Source organism: Dryobates pubescens, chromosome 29 (genome assembly GCF_014839835.1).
Source record: "Dryobates pubescens isolate bDryPub1 chromosome 29, bDryPub1.pri, whole genome shotgun sequence".
Taxonomy (NCBI): domain Eukaryota; kingdom Metazoa; phylum Chordata; class Aves; order Piciformes; family Picidae; genus Dryobates; species Dryobates pubescens.
Window position 1 is genome coordinate 5,399,669 of NC_071640.1, and position 21,950 is coordinate 5,421,618.

General features: G+C 37.9%; 1 protein-coding gene across 3 annotated transcripts in view; it reads right to left on the reverse strand.

The window, feature by feature from the left end:
- The window catches only part of DENND1A (DENN domain containing 1A), a 198,403-nt gene that overhangs the window by 72,695 nt on the left and 103,758 nt on the right, over positions 1 to 21,950 (reverse strand). For all 3 annotated transcript variants that reach the window (XM_054174197.1, XM_054174196.1, XM_054174198.1), the window contains exons 11-13: positions 17,612 to 17,657; positions 8,706 to 8,807; positions 1,357 to 1,482 (exon numbers count right to left, since the gene is read on the reverse strand). In XM_054174197.1, the coding sequence (XP_054030172.1) occupies positions 1,357 to 1,482; positions 8,706 to 8,807; positions 17,612 to 17,657 (274 nt within the window). The remainder of the gene's footprint in view (positions 1 to 1,356; positions 1,483 to 8,705; positions 8,808 to 17,611; positions 17,658 to 21,950) is intronic.

Below are 21,950 nucleotides of genomic sequence, written 5' to 3' on the forward strand. Positions count from 1 at the left end.
GAAACATCCTCAGTCTCAAGAAATACAATGCCTGTAAGTCCAACTTTGTCTCTTTTCCTTTAACATAATGATTACAATTAGATTTATTACTTGTCCACATTCCAGATCTCTTCATCAATCTTCACAAGCAGGAGAACACAAAGTACAGCACCTTTTCTCAACCAGCAAGCCTCTGTTCTCACCCCAGTCATTTAGCCTCCTCACTTACCCTCAAAACTTATCCCAGCACCTCCCAGTGGTACTCTATCTCTCCACTGCTACAAGTTTTCTGCTCTGCCTCTCAATGCTTGCAGCAAGAGATGATATTAAGACAAAAGTATATTTTGTCTTCTACAGAAATCTTCTTACTAAGCAGCAATAGGTCCAAACAAAAGTTCAAATGAGCCCATGAACACCACACTGAGATTTATCACTGCATTTGACTTGCACACGTCTTAGTCTCCTCTGCTTCAGAAAGAGGGAACAAAGAACATTTTGGAAATAGTCTGTGAAACACTCTGCAGTTAGCACTTTTCATCCCTCACATTTCTGGGGTGTATCTCATCAATTATACTTGAATGTTTCTCATACCATTTAACTTGTCACTGTCTATCTTCAAAATGTACACACTTAAAAGGGAACCTCCTAAGCACATGGTAGCAAAACCAGAGTGTCACAAAACGTGGAAATATTTAATTTGGCTGGACTGATTTGTACTGAAGTCCATGAAGCTACTTGCAGTAAGCCAGGAACAGATGCCTCAGTAGAAGCAATAAAACCCAAGATCAAGTACAGAAAACTCCTTCCCCCACTCAGATGGCACTTAATCATAGATCGTTCCAAACCAGAAGCAAGAGATTGAATTTCCCTAACAAAACATTATTGTCAATAGTTACAACTCCAGATATATATATATTTTCTTTTTTTTCTCTCCTCTAAAAGCACAATTTCTTTACTAACTATATTCTTAAACTCCATGATTCCACAAATCTGCACAGGCATATATTGTGCAAGAAACGGTATCTTCGACTACCTTTAAAAGTAATACCACCAATATCCAGGTTTTGCAGTGAGAGAAAATGGCCTCCTGGGATCGTAATTTATACTTTTTTATCATGTCTCTTCTAACTTAGCTGCCGTCAAAATCAAGTAACACCCATACCTTTCTGCCTGTGTGACTGATCATGCATGCATCTCTTGCATCACGTTGCACCTCCTTCTTTTCAGAGACTGGAACAATTTTCAGTACTAGCCAGCCCAAGAGCCCCAGCACTGACCTTAGTAAAAGTAGGTTATACTACACTTGGAATTCCTGTCAGTTGCTTTACCTACCACAGCTGCAGATTTACATCTTATGCCTACTAATTTCCTACTTACAGGTTCAATTTTTAGGGCATTTCTGTAGCTCCCAAAAAAAGATGCTTGTGCTTTTAGAAACGCTCTTGCCACACCATCTCCAGTGGTTGTAGAGACTTTCTTCAATCTATTCTTCAGTGCAGAAACCTGAAATCACACAACAGGTCTAGATCACTCTCATATCACAAACAAAGCTTAACACATTGGGGCACAGCTAAATGAAAAAATGTGCTAACCACAGCACAGTTACGACAAGAAGTGACAATGTGAATTCAGAGTGGAATTTTTCAGTTCTAAAAGCACTTTTCAAGCTGTTTTGCTTCTTGATGATTGGATTCTAGTCAGAAACCAACAAGAAAATAAAAGCTTCATTTCAACCTGCCCTCCTACTTAAAATCCGCTGTGAACATGCTGTTGAGTACTCTTTTGAAGGTAATCCATGAAGTTTGTGTCATTCTTGATTAGAATCCATGAAAGTATTTCAGCTAAATTAATTCAAACATCAGATTAATAAAGAAACTGTTCTGCATAACCAGGCCATACATCACCACCATGGCTAAGAACAAATTCTGTGGGTCTGAAAGATTTGTTTCCCACGAACACAAGTTGGCTCTTTTTTTTTTTTTTAAGGATATATTGCCTTGTAGTTCAGTGACTTAATGGAAAATAACAAACTGAGAGTTTTATTTCTGCATGTGGTGGGTTCCTTTGGCTAGCTCCCAGACACCCACCCAGCCACTCTCTCGCTCCCCCTCCTCAGCAGGGCTCGGGCAGAAAACACGAAGAAAAAGCTCGTGGGCCGAGACAAGAGCTGGGGACATCACTTACCAATTAGCATCATGGGCAAACCAGACTCAACTTGGGAAAATTCATTTAATTTATTGCCAATTAAGAGAGAGTTGCATGGTGAGAAACAAAGAAATTAAAACACCTTCCCACACACACCTTTCTCCACTCCCAACCTTTCCACCTCAGCGAGGTTGCCGCAGTCAGTCCCAGCAGCTCCTTTCTGCTGCTCCTTCCTCCTCACACCTTCCTCCCTTCCTCCTTATACCTCACTCCCTTCCTCCTCACACCTTACCCCTCCTCGTTCTCACCGTGGCACTTTGCCCTGTCTCACACACTCTCTGAGCAGCAGAGCCAGCCCTGTGAGGACCTGCCGCAGAGCTGGCTGGATCCGGCTGACACCGGCTGATGCCGCTCCCACCACCCCAGCCAGGCCCGTCCCTGCGGAGGCCCTGCTGCCTCCCTGCCAACACCCCGGCCACCCAGCGTAGGCCAGAAAACAAAACCTGCACTTTGAAAAAGTCTCAAGTTAACAAGGACATTCTGTCTACGGAAGTTGTTTTTCCTCCTGATTCTCAAGAGATCTAAACGCCCTCTGCACTGAACGGCTCTTCCCTTAACCCTCACTGCCCTCTCCCCTCCCCTGCTGGGTCTTGGATTACCTCAGGATTCACTTGGGGCAGACGCATCCCTGACGTCTCATTGCCGTTTATACACATACAGCCAGCACAGCAAACATCAACTAAACACGTTCTTATGCAGGCAGAGCTGAAACTACCACAATCCACGTTATATGAATAATCTTCATTTTCAATGTACACCAACAGCTAAAGTTTTAGAGGATTATCCATTACTGTTCACTGTGCTTGAGAATTTCTCATACATGCAGGAAGGTTGTGACTTGGTATGAAGTCTCTTTTCTAGCACTCAGAGCTCAGTAACTACTGAAGTAAGGTTGTGTATCTATATATTATTGTTAGTGACAGCATTTCTCTTTCCCAAACACAAGCTGGGAAAGGAGATAAAAAAACCACCCCACTTTCAAAGATTAACATCACACTTGCTGTGCCTGTGCTGCAACAGTTATAGGTTACCTTAAATCATTAACAAATACCTGTGTCAGTGGCAATTTTTTGGTGTAGCAAACAGAACCAGGATGAACTCAGTTTTTGAGACAGTTCTCCCACAACACATAGCAATACAAAACCAACAATCTGGGCACTGACTCTTGAAAGACGTTCAAGCAGCGCTTTTAGAGGCTGCGGTCATGTCATGCAAAACCCAGGTTTGATCAGATGCTCTATGCAGAGGAAAGGAAAGAGCCACAATTTCAGAAGGAAAGCAGAAAGCCAGGAAATCCCCAGTCATCTTGATTTGCAGAAGAATATGAATAACTCCATTAAGTATTCATATTATGAATTTAACAGAAAAAAAATATCAATAACTAGCAAATCTTCCTTTTTCAAATGCTACTCTGAAAAACTCCATTGGAGTAGCTCTACATACTTCACACTGCAAGAAACGTTGTAGGAACAGCATTTACAGAGTAAGCAGATTCTCTTGTAGTGAACACAACTGTTTTCTGAGAGTATCAATAATACCTCATAAAATATAAACTGCTAGTTCAAATGCTCAAATTAACTTTCAAGACCTTCCCCCCATCCTCTGGCCCATAACAGCAGCTTATTCTGACCTCATTCATATCTCCAAAATCCTACCAGATGAGCTGAGTTTTTCTGCCTCAGGGTTTTGCTATGAGCCTCCCTCAGCAGCAAATGGCAGGCTGATTTCACTGAACAACTGTTCTTGAGTGCTTCAGGTTTATCCCTCTCATAAGCACATCCTTTATTTCCTTCTTCAGCAAGAAAATTACTCCTTATCTTGATCTTTGGGTGTTAAATATATAACCCCTGCTGCTCACTACTTTTCCTTACTTTAAAACTCAGTGTTATATTTGCACTTGTGTTTACCAAAACAGCTGCAAAGACAATTCCTTTCAATTTTCAGCAGATTCTGTTGTAGAAGGAATTTCATTACAGTTTTTAAGTGAAACAGAAATAATCAGTGTCCAGCATTGTCTATAAATCTGAATGCTGTGTCTTATGCCAATGAGCCATGCACTAATGAGCCCATAAGCACAGATTAACATAATGCATGATAGCAGATTTAGCCTATCGTGCCCATGAAATAAGCTCGCTCGTATTCACTGACATAATCTCTGTCAAGTAGCTCTGTTATTCTCAAAATGTATCAGATTTCCAAGCCCAAACAGCATACTTCACCATGTTTAAAGAGGTTTGATGTTGTAGGAATGACGCATGTATTTATTTCCTATATTAACTTACACAAACCACTAAAAAGTAGTCCTTAACAGTGCAATAAATGTCCACAGCTCGGAGTAACTTCCCAATCATTTTCTCTAACGTTTTTTCTAAGTGGTTTGCTTTAAACATTCAGGTGAAGAACTTGCCACGTATACAGAAGGAGAAAAGCCTCTATGCTTCCTTTTACAACAAACTAAAAGTTCAGAAGGCTCATCACAGCCCTTCTGGACTTCAGCTGCCCTATTTGTATAGAAGCAGAATACCAATAGGTATTTTGCTAATTCTTTATGCTTTCAAATAATTTGTTCTCTTCTAAAACGAAATCAAACACTGTAGGATGCCTGTAGTACACATGTACATTTTTATTCTTTCAATCATCAATATACCAATAGGTGTGTCAGTTTTTTAAATAAAATGGTAACAACAAAATATTTAAAGAGACTAGCAAGTGAGAAAAAAGAATTCCTGTTTACTCTGGAATAAATCAGTACATTAGAATTATGATTGTTTCCTGCCTAAAGAAGCAGTAATACTTTAATTAAAAAGAAAAAAAAAGAAGAAAAAAAGAAAAAAGACTGTGACCACTCAATACAAAGATTATTTCTAGCCAAACAGACACATATACATGCAGTCTACCCTGAGAGTGTTTTTAAAGAAGATTTTTATACTTCTGGCAGTTCAGGTTTAAAGGTCAGATTTAAACTATCACCATGTTTCAAAATGCAATCTGTGCAATGCAGCATAATGAAATGGTTCAGTAAAGGTGCTAGTGGAAATTCTTTTAATTAGGTCCAAGGCTTTTCAGTTGTCAACATGAATGAAGCAAGAAACATCCTATTGCAAACACAGTGTAAGAAATAAAAAACAAATTCACCTTTAAGAAAATGGTTCTGCTATAGAGTTGTAGTTTAGTACTTCTCACTGTCCTGAAAGCAGTAAATTTCCCCACTAAGTGAAAAACAGTAACACTGTAAAAAAAACAGTACCACTGCTCATGGTAACTTGTTAATGAATGGACAGCAGTAGCATACACAAGAAAATTACTGACAGCCTGAGATATTCATAGGCTAGTGCAAATTTACAATACTCTCACAGCCATCAGATATGCAAGATCTCCTTGGCGCAGTACACTGCATTGCATCAGGGCTTCATTTAATAAAAACTACAAGTTGACAGAGTGAGCTTATGCTTTATTCCTTGTAATATGAAGCTCTGACTACAACTAAGACTAGAAGATGACACTTATTTGGAAATACATGAAAAATCCATAAGGGTTGCATAAAAAAAAAAAATTACTACCCCCTCTTTGCTATTCCTTGCAACACAGACGGTGGTGTAGGAGACTTGTCAGCAGCAGATGCACTTATTGTAATCACAGTCCTTAATAAATCTCTTTTTTTAATATTGACTATTTTAAAAAGGAAAGTTACTTCCCAGGGTGTTCTCACGCTGCCAGATTTTCAGCAACATATCGGAAGCAGAAGGTGAAGGAGGGACAGTTTTTCACATTTCAGATCTTTAATCAGAAATGCACTACTACACACCTTGATTTTCTGGGACCTGACCTGACCAGTTCAGGAAGTCTGACTGCAGCGGGTACTGCTAAGGTAAACTGGGGCAAAGAAAGACTTAGACTGATTCTGCTGGAGCTGTTTTAATGCTACCCAGCTCCTTTGACACAAGTGTTAACTGGAAAGATATTTCACTGTGGTCTGTGTTCATTTGGATCCTGGGAGTCAAAGATTCAAGAACATTTCATGCTAGATTCCAAAGAATCAACAGTTTTGATAGTAATATCACTATCATAAAACTCAAGCATAACACACAGCCTGAAGCTCTAAAATAATCACAGGGCCTTATTTCACTGATTATGTTCAAGGAGAGGGGGAAACCAGCTTTAAAATATTTCCACTGGATTAATTACCTGATGGTGAATGAATCACACAGATGTTCTTCCTCACTGTTGAATATAGATTTAATTTAGCAAAGTTTTGTCTCTATTCAGCAGGGCATGAATTGCTCTGTTCACACTGAAGTAGCAAACCTGGCAGAATAGTTTGACGTAAGAGCCATATATGATCGTGAAGCTTTTGAAGACATTTTCAGTTTCTCAGATCATAATGCATATATTTAGACTAAGATCAGTGGGGAGACACACTCCCAGAATCTCCCCATCCTCCCAGGGAGGCAAAAGGGAAGAAAAAGAAAAAAAGAAAAAAAAAAAAGTATAATGGATTGGCTTTAGAGTCTCCCTGCTGAGATGAACAACTTGATCCACTTACAGTTCCAAACACATGATGCATGAAAGAACTGACAGAAATTCAATTCTTGCAAAGACGAGCAGCTGCTCTCTAGTGGTCAAAGCCAAATATTAAGCAGTGTGAAGGAAAGGAAAAGACCTAGAGGAGAATACCTCATTATCTAGGTAACTCAAATAATGAAACAACGCTAAATAAGATATAAACACTGATAGCAAACATTAATTACACAAAGCAGTACGATTCAAGTTACGGCTTGGTTGCGACAAATATTAATCCCAGCTGTATTTATATAGCAGTTGTGAAAAAAAAGAAATAAAAAAATACCCCATGTATGCTATTTGTGAGCCATGCCAGTTAATTGAATTTGCTGGCAGCACTTCCTCTGCTATGCTCCAAACATCCTCCAAGATAACATGTAGCTTTTAAATAGACCTGTGGAAAACCAAATCAAGAAATTTGAACTAATAAAACACAACTCTCTACTGTTATAAAAGTGAAGTAAAAGTAAATAATGAAAGGAAGGAAGTCTCTTAAAATTTATTACATTCCAAAGCTTGAAGTTCTGTGTTTATTGGTGAAGTCTCTTCTGATGTTCTACAGTGCGCCTACAACAGCTCCTTTAATGAAGTCCCATAAAATCTAATATAATACTTGATTGTTGACAAATCATATCCATGTCTGAGGCCCTGCACTCGCCATATCCAGACATTTCTTACATAATTCCATTAAATTTACAAGTCTGTCATTCCCCTGGTTGGGGATAATGGCACGAACGATGCCCAGCTGGCACATTTGGATGCTGGGAGTGAAATCAAAATGAAAAACTATATAAAGCCAGAAAAATTCATGGAAGTAACTTTTATAGACTAAATGCTTTGCTAAAGCCAAAATGTTCACAATCAAGATGGACCTTTCATCCCCAGCTCACTGTTTTCGAAGAATGGATCACATCACAGATCACAGCGAAATGATGGGATGTCACAGTAGGAGGCACTGGGTATTCACCATTACTTGAGTTTTTCCTCAAACAGAACAGCTTATATTGAGCTCCAGGCATATCAATTTTATTTCTCAACTGAAGTTAAAAAGGTATAGATCTGTTAGCACAATATTTTGAACTAGTAAAAGAAATCCAGATTTCCCCCTGCCATTTTCTCCTAAACAGTCAACCTCTGACTTAAAAATAGCTTCTCAAAAATTCTTACTCACTTTACTGCTTTTCACTCTCAGCTTCTTTAGTGAAGATGACCACAGCAGCAAGTAGCAAGCTGGATGCATTTTTGCCCCATTAAGGGGAAAAGATCAAGTATTTATACAACCTTTCTATCAAGTTATTAAAAAATAAGTAAGTTAATAATAAATACTTTGAATGAGAAAGAAAATTAGTTCTGAATTACATGCACTGAGCAGTGCTAGAACAGAAGATGAAGTAACCCATTTGACATCCTAACTCAGGATATAAAATGCACAGCTCACCTGGAGGAAGTCACAGAAAAAAAAATCCACAAAATTCAGTTTGAAAACAAAGGTTATCTACAAATGCAGTAATTTTTTTCCCCCTAATGGAACAGATGAAGGTGGTTCAAAGTGGCAATATTTCTTCACTTCATGAAGAAAGAAGTTTGAACCTTTTTTTTCTGTTCAGATATACCATGACCATGTTCTGAATTTGTCTTTTTTTACCCATAAAAGACAAACTCTTCAGATCATCTGAAATTTGCACATGCCATTCCACAAGTGCTGTTGCTGTATCACTTTAATTCTTGTGAGGATTAGCTAATTTTCATTAGAAGGCTATGTATGTATGTATGTATTAGAAGGCTATATATGCCTGCAATATCATTCCTTAACACCTCAAACCAGAAAAGAATCAAGTTAAGGCAGTTTACTTACAATGACCAGAGTAACACAACAAGAGATCTCAGTTCCAAACTGAGCAGGTCAAAAGGATTTACACTTTTAAGTAATGAAATAGTTGGATAAATCACTTGATACATACCACATCGTTAGGAAGGCTCTGAAGGTCATCAAAAGGAGTTTCCAGTGTATTGGTGTCTACATTAAGAATCACCACATCCTCCAGGGCCATGTTTCTTACTTTCTAAACATGAGTAAATTCACAGAAAGGGAAAGGGAAATGTAAGTATGAAGAGTTAAATTTTATGCATAAAGGACACAAGTGATGGCATAAAAATGTGGCATTACAAAACTTCCAGCCTTTTACAACCAACCAACCATCCTGTCTGTCATTTGTTTTATTCATTCACATTTTAGAATGCTGACAAGTTAACCTTCAGTGTACAGAGGGAAGTTCTTCACATTGTGCATTCTGAAATTTTTGAAACCAGAGTTACTGCTTGTGATTATTCTAGTGAAGATTTATCAAGCACCTCAACTAAGGTTTGTCTCCACTCTGGTATCCCGTTTGCACATTAAACAGTTTCTAGCTGAGTCAAGATTTCAAGTAAATATTTTCATATTTAGAAACCAATTTAAACAACAAACTGTGCCTTTTCTAGGAGTTAAGAGTTACAGTAAGTCAGGGATGGGAACTGGTTTCCAAATTCCACGTTGAATGTTGGAACTCCAACAGAGGCAAGTTTACTATTGTAGTTAAGTAAACCAGACACCACCAGAGAATAAAAAATTTGAAAATTTAAAGAAGAAAAAGGCAGAGAGAAAAATAACTCCACCATATCCTGGTCTCTTAATGTATACCGAGTCTAAACTTTTTCATCCTACTTCCATGAATTCAGAAACGTATCTCTGTTTTGAGAGTTAACATCATCTGTAACAATACATGGAGACACAAAAGCATGACCTGTTTCTGAAAATAACAATCATTTATAACTTTGACTATCAGTCTTTAAAGGTATTGGTGATCTAATCACATTTAAACACTGTCAGACTATTTCCCTGCTTAAACAACGGTAAATGCATCACGGATATGAAACAGAGCGGCATTTAAATATTTAACACTTTTTCCACTAACAAGATAATTGAATTGCTTAGTTTGGTTGTTTTTTATTGACCAGTCATACATATCTAAGCCCTCTTCAAATAAAGCTTTGAAAAATCAAAAACTAAAAAAAGTGGAACTATAGCAAATGGTAATTCAGGAAATTTCCCAGTGCCACTGTAAACATGTGTATAAATACCTACAAACCTATGTGTAAGACCAAATGCAAGTTATTGAAGAGGAAGACTAACAAAAACATACTCAATTTTTAATTAAGGTTTTGCAGGGTGAGGGGAATTGCTTCCTTTAAAAGAAAGGAACTGAAGCTCTAAAACAATGGCAAAGTTGAGCCTTAGGCATCTAAATAATTACCTTCAGTTTTTAAGGCTCAGTCCCCTGTCTATAAAGAAAACTGCTGTGTACTTAGGGGGGAGTAAAAAAAAAGGGGGCAACAACTACAAACACCACTTTGTAGGCATTTAAGTTTAGGTCTTCCATGAGAAATGTCTTTAACTTAAAGGGAAGAATATTACATTTAATGCTTTCCATATAAAAAGCACAAGTAGCTCATGACAAACCAGGTACTTTCCTCTACATTGCAGGAACCAAAGGTCACTCTGTTGGCTGCATCTGATAAACTCTAAAGCAACCCAGGAGTCTTGCTCCTTCTAGGAGTCCGGAAGCACCAGACAAACTGATTTGCTCCTTCCTGTTTCAGAAAATTAAAAATCTCACTTATACTCAGAGGAGTCTAAAAAGCTCCAACAAAAAGGTCTTGCAATATACTTAACCAAAGCCAGAAGCCTGTCAAAATCAAGTGCTAGCAGGACAAGACAGAAGGAATTAAAACCTCCTTTCTTTGATTCTTGCCGAAGAAGCAACAAACGTGCTTGAACTTGTCAGTGGGTGCTTTTGCAACTTTGGTGAGGAATCTGCAGATTCCCTTCAGCAAAAGGCTGTGGTTTTCTGTAGCAAAGAACAGGCTTGTGACACGTGGGTATCTGCCAAAGGGTATAGCACAAAAGGATGCCGCTCATGGTGCAAGGACTATAAATGCTGATCAACATAATTATCTCCACGCATGACCCAGAAATAATTGTGTCTGAAAACTAGTATTAAACTCTGCTGTGCCACACCTTTACACCATGAAGAGCACAACCTTATCATAAAACTTCTCAATATTTGCCCTAAGACAGTGGATTTCCCTGGAGAAAGTAACCCTCAAATTTAATAAAACACTTGAGACTAACTTGATTTATAGCATCAGTTGTGCAAGGCATTTGAAAAAATACCTTTTTTCAGCGATGGAGCTGTGGCTCATCCTAGAGAAAGGCAAACTGACCAGTTCACCTTAATCCTTCTCTGGTTTTGTTATTTTCCACTATTATCTCTGATACAGCTTCTGTCAAATGATCACATGGCTCTTTCACTAAACATAGCACCTATCAGCCCAACTGACCTGGAAATAGAAGTATTTGCTCTCTTGTTGGCATTTCAGTAAAAATTCCCAGCATCCAACTGCATCTCTTACACAAAATCCCTTTGGACTCTATGAATCACAACTACATGTAGATCATTTTCACAGGTAGCTGGTGTGGTGGTGTAATTTTCTCAAAACATGAAGGGACAGGAGCTAAGTCATATACAGTCACATTCCACATTTCACAGTTTCCTGAATATTTAAACAAATTTCACAAATAAAGTGGTATCTGTTAAATAAAGTGGACTAAATTAATGTATGTTCATATTTTGTGGGGAAAAAAAACCAACCAGCAGCAAAGAACAAGGCAAAATACAAACATTACAGTTTCCTTATCTAATTTTACTACAGACTAGGGACTTGCTGAGTCAAAAGAAGTGATTCAGTGAAAACGTGCATCACACAAGTACTGCTAACCTTTCTTAACCATCCTTACTAAATTACTTGTAGCCATAATTAATCATCTACAAAACATCAATTCGAACTAACATCTACACCTGCCTTTTATTTTAAACGTCTCTTTTTAAAAGAGTGGAGAGGTATGGAAAGCTGGTTTAACAAGCACACTGAACCCATTGTTTATGGCCTCTATAAACATGGCTTAGTAAGAATTACCGACTTAATCAGAGAGAACTTATCTCCTGGTGAAAAGAGCACTTTAAATTTCAGAAATGGCACCTTTACTGTGAAAATCTCTTAACTTTTCAAACAAACTCCAGGGGGCCTTAAACACCAGGTCAGTAAATAAGCAGCAGTTAGTGTGTCTGTCCTGCTCACAAGCAGCCAAACACATGAAGTAATTTAAATGTTTTATGTGAAAGTTTGCAAAAACACTGAGAAACTACAGTCTAATAGAAGTATTGAGTGGTGCTCTTCTCTCTCACTCAGATCACTTGTTAGAAGCAATATCTCTCAATAATACTAGCATCACTTTATACTAAATGCTGTTTTATTTTCACTGTCTACACCTAGCAGTTTTTGTTATTTCCTACCATAAGAAATCCCAAATAAATGGCTCATCTGAAAGAATTTTGTTGATTAGTTCTTTTAAAAACAAAACAAACAAACCCCCCACCATCATGCTCCCCCACCCAGCCACATTTGCATAATTTCATGGCTACACTGGTGCCAAAACATAAACCAAGTTGATCATGAGGTTTCATAACCAGCTACAAAAGTGATCAACATTAAAAAAAGGTAACAGAAAATATGTCTTCCAACAATTCTTTTGGAAAGGTAGAAGTCTTACTCCTTAGTGGATAGTTTGTACATTACATTGGGAATGATTATGATTCACAACAAGTCTAAACTCCATTTGCTTAATGACTTGTCTCTACTTAGTTAATAGTTTCCATTTATTTTCTTAAGACAAACACAACACTGCAGACAACAATGTGTCAATCTGGCTGCCAGAAGCAGGAAAGGCAATGGATATAAAATTTTATTATTTCATGCCCCAACAGCAGCCAGAAGGACTTAATGAAATCACCCTTAGATTTACAATCTGAAATAGCTATTCAACAGACAAATCTGGTTAAGCGGGATGTGCCCCCTGACCTCTCAGCCCTTTGATGTGTGCCCAGCAGGTGGGCTGCTGCCCCCTCCTGTGCATCTCCCACCCTTCCGCCCATCTCCCACCCTTGACGTGCAGTACCCTGATCCTGTACAGGTGATTCTCAAGATCCTTATCACAAGCAGCTGTTGCCAACTGAGTGACAAACATCACTAGCACTGGTCTAACGCTTGTGTACAACAGAAAAAAAACCCTTCTCTGCTTACTGGCAAGTCACTGGGTACTGCAGCATTTGTCTGTCTTAGAACTTACCCCGCCAGGACCCCTCCCCCCCCAGAGAAGCTCTTATTAAAACAGCTATTATTTTCCTTTTTCCAATGATTGGATGAAAGAGCATTCCATAAGAATACTCCTGAAACCATATATAGCCATATTTATCATATCTGTGACTAAACGGCATTTAATTTTTTAAGACCTGGATTTAAGAGTATAAATAACCCCTTCATTTAAACCCTGTTAAAAAAGAAAAAGCCATTCCTTCAGAAAAAGCAGAGATTTACTATGCATGGATGGGTGGAAAAAGCTAAATATTATTCTCACCCTAATCAAAAAAATATAGCAATTATTACTGCCACTGGAAGATGCCAGTGGTCAGTGAAGTCCCATGGTGTCCTTTGCAGCAAAGGAAAACCATGTGGCACTGTCAAGACTAAGCCCAAGATGATGAAACCTGTTTCTCAGAGCAGGTTAGCTCAGGCTTTGTGCATGTTAACTGGCATCTTATCAGACTGGATCACAAACAAAGCATCCTCAGACCTACCAGAAAAGACCAGGTAAATGTGCCAAAAAGTGTTTCCAAAATGTGTGTGTGGGGGGGGGGTGTTTCAGAAGACTGAACACAGCTCTCCATTCATCTCTCTGTATAAGGTAGGACTGCTGTGTCCTAACATATTAAACACAGCATGAATTTTAGTGAAATTTCTTTCCTTTATATGAACATCTTTACTCATACTATGTTGAAGAAAAGAAAAGAAAAAAAGGAAAAGGGAAAAAAAAAAAAAGAATTGCAGACCTGCTTCTGTAGGTTATCCTTTATGCTTAGGAAAAATGCCAAAAAAACCACTTTGACAAACACTGAGGTTTCACACACAAATTTGCTCTGGATAATCTTCCAGCCATTAAAATTCTTAACTCACAGAAATAGTTCCTAAGTGACTGCAATATTACCCAAAAGAAGTGTAAGAAATACTTTTCTAACCATTGAATTTAACTCTAAAGGTTGGATTTGTGCCCCAAATAGAACATAAAAAGGAAAGGGCTGACGTTACTGTTACGGGACTGACTGGAAGCTAGGTACCAAGGAGTATGCTGCTAGTAGCTCAGGATCTGACAGCTAAACACAACTGTCCCCACTGGTAAATCACAACCATATGTGCCTGGATTCCAATAGGTAGTCCACTAGGTCAAGGGCATTCCTCCTCCATCAGCACCCTCACACTAATAACCTTTCCTACAGGAACGGTTGCTGAAACAATCGTTTACTATGACAAAATGCAAAAGGCTGCCAGCTAAGTTTGACACCACTTACAACACAAAGGTCAATTTAATATAATTTGAACACTGAAACAACATACAGTACACAGATCAAAAATAAAACAAGATTATGAAAGGGATGTGCTCATTTGATAATTTAATTTTCCTATCTCATTATTTATCAGTACTAAGTACTTATCTTCATCTAATATGAATTCAATTAGTTCCGTAAGCATGTTCCATTATTCATGTGATAGCTCCAGCCTTGCTTATCCAACAGCTTATAAACTTTTAGCTTTCTTTGAAGTCACTTTATGGATTGCTAAATGGAAATCTTATAAAGAATGACTAACTAGGTGATGATAGAAAGGCTGAAAAAATAAGAGCACAAAACACAGCTCTATATTTTCTACCAAGATTTTCCCTCATAAATCAGTTGGAGCCCTCTGACCTATAACAGGAGATTATCTTATCTCACTAGAGAACATTTCAGTCACAGCAAATTAGATTTAACAGTCAATGGATATGCTTGATATTTTAATCAGAAGAAAAATTTGTCATTTTCCATTAAAATAACTGCTCCTTCTACAAAGGCCCCGTGGAACACAGGAAACTGCAAACTAACTTTAAGATACAAAATGGTTTAGAAAAGCTCTTTCAAGGTGAGAGCGAGGGGGTTTTGCTTAAAATCATTAGCGCTTCTGCTATATTCTTCCAGAGGACCATTCCAAAACCCCACAGAAACAACATTAGCGCTAGAAAATAGTTTTTTCCTACATTCCAAATTCAGCCTCTCCATTACACAAGAGCTTTTTCTATGCAAGTTTAGGCCTCCACTCGCATTTGTGCGACAATGACAAATTCTGCAATGGGAGCTGCCAGAGCAGAACCCTGAGCCCATATGTAACTGCAATCACTCCTGTGGGGCTCTACAGCAGATAAAGAGTCCATGTGTCTTAACTTTAATAGAAGATTGGGGAATTAATCCCTCATCCTGAAACAAGAACATGTGGATCAATAAAACACATCTAAAGATCTATTTGCTGAAATTTCAGGATTCGAAGAAAAACAAATACTGAACAATGACAGCAGGTTTCAGGTGTAGTTGATGAAAGTATTTTGATATGGAGAAATGAATACATTGTGTTTTTAAAAATACACAATTGCTAGATCATGAGGGAAAAATGACTGTTGCTACTACTGTTATTCTAACAAATAAACACACTATTTTATACCTACATGTGAAGAAAAAGACAAAGAGCACTCAGCTTTCAGCATTGAAAACAGGCAAAAAGGTAAACCAGGGACTGAGCAGCTTCTCTGACAAATGTCACCTTTCCTTTGCCCAAGGTACAGAGGAATGACACGGAACTTGCCAACGAATAGACACAACAGCCCGCTATGGGATTTTATTTTATTTTCCAGTGGAAAAAGCTCAGTTAGCTGGAAGATGCATTTCTATCTGGAAGCATTCAATTCATCCTTAAGAGCAGAGTGAAGACAGTTTGGTTTATTTATTTAATTTATTTCATAAGGCACTTGGAATAACTGTTCTTTGCCAAAGTGTGTCTGTGTTCCAGAATCTCTGGCTATTCAAAAGCCATACTGGATTTAGTACAAAACAGATTTTTTCACAAGTTACTAAAACGGATGAAAATTGGCTTCTCCAAGAACAACTCCTTTTTCTGAGTTCTTACAGATGGAGTTTGGAAGGCCTACAGAGCCCTGCAATCTGAAACACTGAGACAAAGGAAAGGGTAATGGTTTTATGTAGCAAGGCAGGAGTGAGACATCGTGCAAAGCAACTTGAGGTGTAACTAATAAATTTTTTTTCTACATTGCCAGGCTAACCACATTGCTCTATGCGAGCAAAAATATATGGGACAGCTGAAAAGTATCTGTATGAAGATATTACCCCATCTTCTACCAGGTCTATTCCTTCTCTTTCAAAGACAGATACCATAATAAACAAATCAATGATTACCTGCTACAGACAGGGGGCAACAAGGCTCATCCTCAATATGAAAAACACATGCTAGGCTATTTCTTCCTAGATGTTACTTCAGTCCTGTTTATGCAGTACTCAAGGGTAAATGATCAGAAACCCCTTTAACACAAGAATGTGGTTTGCAAACACAGTGCATGGTGACTTCTAAAAGAATTGCTTATTCACCAACACATTGTACTGCAATTCTGTACTTCATTTAGCAATATGAAGGACATTAAAAATTAAATAAATCAGGTGTGCTCAGGATGGAGAGGAAGAAAAAGAAGGAAAAAAAAAAAAAGATGCCTCATGTTTCATCCAGTTTCTCATGAAAAAAAGTTGACCTCTAAAATCAGTTCACATCAACAGTGGAAAAAGGGTGAAGTTCCACGGCATACTAGTCTGAATTTCAGCACACACAGACCTAGAGGATCATTATTACACACATAACGTAGTAAAAGAGAATGTTTGATCAATATTTCTAGAGTAATGACACACTTCTATGGACAAGAGAGTCACAAATATTCTAGCAATATGCATTACTTTATGTGATGTAAACCTCAGTTTGGATGTTGTCACATATCCTAAACACTGAGCCTAAATTGCCAAACAGAGCTATCTGAAGCAGGGAAACAAGTCAATTAACTTCGAAGGGCATTTGCAACTCAGACCAGTTCAACACTGCTGCTAATTTAAGAGCCCGCAGAGAGGCACTGCTCTCTGGGCAGGAATACCACGTCCCACACTGAGCACATACACGTTGTTCAGACTTCCTGTGTAAAGTGGCACAATTAATAAGGACTAGGATTTTCATAGGGAGCTAAATTAATAGCTTATGTTGTCCTCCAGATACTTTTGAGGAAAGTCATCAACTGTTTCACCAGTACTGGAAGCAAAAGCAAACGTGCCATTTCCACTTTTAGTGTTTTTAAAAAGTCACATGAATTACTCTGAATTGTTTATATGTGAAGCTTTCTGTGAGGGCTGGTTTTCTGCCAGCTTTGTGTTAACATTAACAGCAAGTTCCTTCTTTTCAGATCTTTTGAACATTAAAAAAATTACAATCTGTCTGCAAAAGCCTAAAAGAGAACTGTAACTGTCAACATTTTGGTTTAATAGCAACTCTGCCTTTGTGAATACAGCGTCAAACGAAAGCAGCAAACTGATTAAATGAAGCAACAGGATGGAGAGGGGAGCACAACGTGAGCTTGTCACTGACTGCTGAACTGCACACCCAAAGAGAACAAGGTAGCAAACAGAACTGCCTTAAGATTTACCATTATCATGAATGCTTCACTTCAATTCTTTCAACACTCCCAAATCAACAGGATTATTTCATTTTTAAGCATATGAATGAATATATAATTGCTTGCAGAATTTGGCTCTAAATCATAAAACTATATATAGTTTCAGAAATTATGAGAAAGACTTACCTCCATCAAACTTAAATGTATTCCAATGAGGTAGGGCATTGGGGCACTGCAAAGAGGAAGAAAAGCTAGCTTTACATTCTCATCACACTAGATTAACATATATGACTTATAAACCAGCTACAGGAAGACACCAGGGCATTGGATTTAGATTTTACTTTAAACAAATATACATAGAAGCAAACAACAAGTGAAGAAAATTTTCTTTCATATTCAAAGGACTTTTCTTACTATGCAACATCCTCTCAGCACTGTAAGACTAATTTTTCTTTACATCAGAATGTCTAAGGTAAGACAGACACACAGGGACAGCTATTAAACAGATCTGTAACACTGAGGTCTTCTTTTAAAAAACAAACAGTACTATTACAATTGGGGGAAAAAAAGATATTTTCTGAAAGGATTCTTCAGGAAAATGTAACTTGCTGTCTTAAGTGGTTAATCAAATGCATACACAGCATCCACTAGTGCAAGTTTTAAATGCTTTTAAAATAGGTCCAGACATATTTTGAATAATTTATAAATTTAAATCCTAAAATGTTTACATTTATAAAAAAATATAGAAAAATACTTCTGAAGATTCTGATAAACTCTAGAGTGACTGGGATATCCATGGATACTGCTATTCCCTTCAGAACACAGAATGTAAATACACCAAGAGGCTCTTAGGCCAAATTTGTAACCTCAAGCACAGCATGATACTTCTGTTCTCAAACAGCACACTAACATTTAAGAGAAAGATTGATCTTTTCTGTCTTCTCCTCCATGATGTTAGCAAACACCACCATGGACTATGTAACAAGACTGAATGGAAGTTGTATCCTTGTGTATGGAGTATTTCTAATATTAAGCTTATTACAGGACTCCCACTCGGCTAATCAGGGAAAGCTTATATTTGCACTGCTTATTAGAAGACATCAAAGAGGATGCCAAAGCTGCTAATTGCAAATATGGCATATACTGCCTGTTAAATGGAAAGCACACAGACAGACACAACTTTTAAAATAGAGCCTCATTTCATTTTGTATACAGAAGCTTAAAGAGCTCATTTTCAATTTCAGATGAAAAAAATGAGAGAAATGTCACTGTACTGCCATGGATTAAAATATCTTCCATATTGCTTTTATAAACTGGTGCCTACTGCTCAGTAAGAGAAGTACAGTGCTGAAAAGACTACTGCAAGACACCAGACCAGCCAAAATTGCTCTGCTTCTCATTTTCACGAGAAATACCTTTAAAAATTTACTTACTGATATGCTTATTAATATTTATCATGTTTATTAATATACCCCTACAACTGCTGCTCTGCTGGGTGCTGCACCAAGAGATGGAAACAGCCTCTGTACTAGACATTCCACATAAAACCAATTTTTTCCTTTCTGAAGACATTAAACACATAGAACTTCAAATAAACCTTTACCAGTTCATTTGCAGAACACTGAAGTGCTGTGTATCACATTAGGTTACAACTTACTGAACTGCCCAGGCTGGTAAGAATGCTTCACCCACAACAGCACCTACAGCACCTTATGACAGACAGCCCAGAGGCACTGTTATATCAGATACTAACTCAGTACAAATCCTTAAGGTTCTGCTTCCTTGAGAATTCCACAGATGAGAACCAGAACATACATCCAAGACAGACATTTTTACCACACACCATGCTGCTCAGCTGAGGAGTATTTTTATTTGTCATTTTGCATGTTTTATTTGCAACAAATGCTATCTCTTTTACCCACATCTCTTCACTTCCAATGGCCACATTCCAGGAGCAAGCAAATATCCAGTAATTTTATATTCAAAGTACAAACCCCTGGTTTAGCTGCCAGCTGCACAAATGCTCAATTTCCCTGCGTGCCTGGCTATGCTGCTCAAGGCTCCTCCAGCATGCACTGAAATGAATGTGTTTCTAATTAAGTAGTTTCATGAACACGACAGCTTCAATCTCAAAAATACAAAGTCTGAACCTCGGCAGGAAGTCTTAAGACTGCAAATGTCTCATCTAGTGGAACCTTGGCTAATGTAATGAAAGGAAGCAGGAAGAGTGCAGTATTCCAGAAAACCAGCCATTTATTAACGTGTCCAAAAGTAGAGTCTGTCAGCAAGCACAGGAAAATCTGAACCTGTAAAAGTTAATTAGCTGTATCATGTCCATCTTCCAACCCTCCAGTTTATCAACAAAAGAATTAAAAAAAAATGTCTAAAGCCTTAAAACCATGCACCTCCAGTACGATTTGAAGGAGTTACAGGAAAACCAGGGCTTAAGATAAATGGATCAGCTTTGGATGTACCAAACCACCTTTAGTTTTCTAGTGACAGACATTTCATGTAAAGGCAATACAACATATAAACTACTACAGGGATTGCATAAAGACCACAGTGACCTGACTTTCAGCAGTGTTTTGAAAGCCATTTTTTCTTTAAACTTGTATTATGAAACATTAAAGAACTCCGCTCAGTGCTTAAGGGGCTGTACAGGACATACACTTGGACAGACAGCAGAAAGCAGAAGGAACAATTTGATACTACAGAACTACAAAGAGTTGTTTCAGCATAGCCACTGAAAAAAACAAAACCAAAACACCAAAAAAACAGCTCAGGTTTGGCTGATCAATATGAAAAAAAGCAGTTTTGAAGCAGTAATTTGTTAAAGTGCAAAGTGCTAGTTTTGCAAATATTTGTGTTAGTTTTACAACAGTTGCAGAGATTTCCACTGGGGAATGAGACACAAAAGACGACACTAGGTATTTCTTTGAGAAATATTTCGAACATGGGTGAGAAACTGCATCACAGAGAACAGGGACGTGGCACCGAGGCAGACAATGACAAGCTACATGCTATGAAGGGCTCCAGAAGACAAAGAGCATGTTGGATGTAGAAGAGAAGATGGGCAAAGTAGAATGTAAATGAAGAAGATTGATGAAAATATAGGAAAATAATTCCTTTGAGAAGTTTTTCAACAGGTCTAAATCAGTGCTTAGCTTAGAGAAGACAGAGCTTGGGCAAAGACAGCTGGAGCTGGAGTAAGAAAGACCACATTTCAGACATGAATCAGAAGAAACACACACCATTTAGAAATGGATTGGATCTGGGGACCAACAAAGGATTTCCCATGTTATGGGAATATATGAAATTAAACCTCATTTTAATCCACAAGAGCCACTGACTGAAAGACACCTAAGAAGAATGACAACCAAGAGGCATCTACAAACATCCTGGCAGAAAAATCTATGGAAACAAATGCAGGTTTTGTTCTGTGTGAACGGTGGCAGGTGTGGAGAAAAGCAGATCTGAGATACATCTGTGGAGCACTTGGTTTTGAAGATGCATTCGTCTGAAATTAGTTTATTCAAAATGCCTTTAAAGTAACCATTATTGTTCAACACCCAAATGGATCTTAATGTGTTTTCTCCACAGATAACAAAACCCAAATTATATTAATAGCTATTTTACCCAAATTTATTTTGTCAGACCTGACACATGAACAGCAAAGCAAAAGCCAAGGTATTTTAAGGATAATTCATCATGATAGCTCCTTATAATTCCAGAAGTTTAACTAAGCAGGCATCATAAATAACCTCAATAAAATATACTTCTGGTAAAGAGCATAAATATTTCCAATAAAGATCTACCAGAAAGATTGTATTCTTCTGTCTTCACTCATCAATTTGACTGAAAAGGAAACACACCTAAAAGTAAATGTTGAAAGTTCATGTCAGGCTTCATAAATTGCTTTATCACCATTTTTCTTTATCATGTGTTAATCATATGTCAATACTTAAATACTCAGCTACCATCCTGTACAGGGAACACTCTGTGCCTCCTCTTCCCCATTCAGAGCACGCTAGAACAGTTCCTCCTAACTGCTACTCAGGTCCTGAGACATGAAACGCTCAAGCAGCTTTTAATATTTTATCAGGTTAGATGTGTATTTCCAAGGCTCTCAAGTGAACTTCAGTAAGACACATTGCTTGTGTAAACAGGAGAAACACTCTGCACAACCTTTAATCCTTCTGGGACCCATGACAGATTAAAGACTGCCCTTCAGACCAGTCTGTACCTACTGCTTGACACCTCATCAGTCCTGGGGCATCTTACAACAACTACTAATTACTCAAAGCGATTTGATGGCAGCCAATATCCATTAAGAGCAAAATTAAGAAGTATCAATTTCTACTGTGCATATTTACTGCTTAAATAAAATGCCTGCCGAAGTCTTCTGGAACAAAGAGCAAGGTTATTACTCCTCTTGTGCTACACTAGTTCCCAGTGCAATCATCATTATTTATAATCAAATGAGTTATACAGGTAAATAGCAAATCATTAAAGTAGCAATGCATAA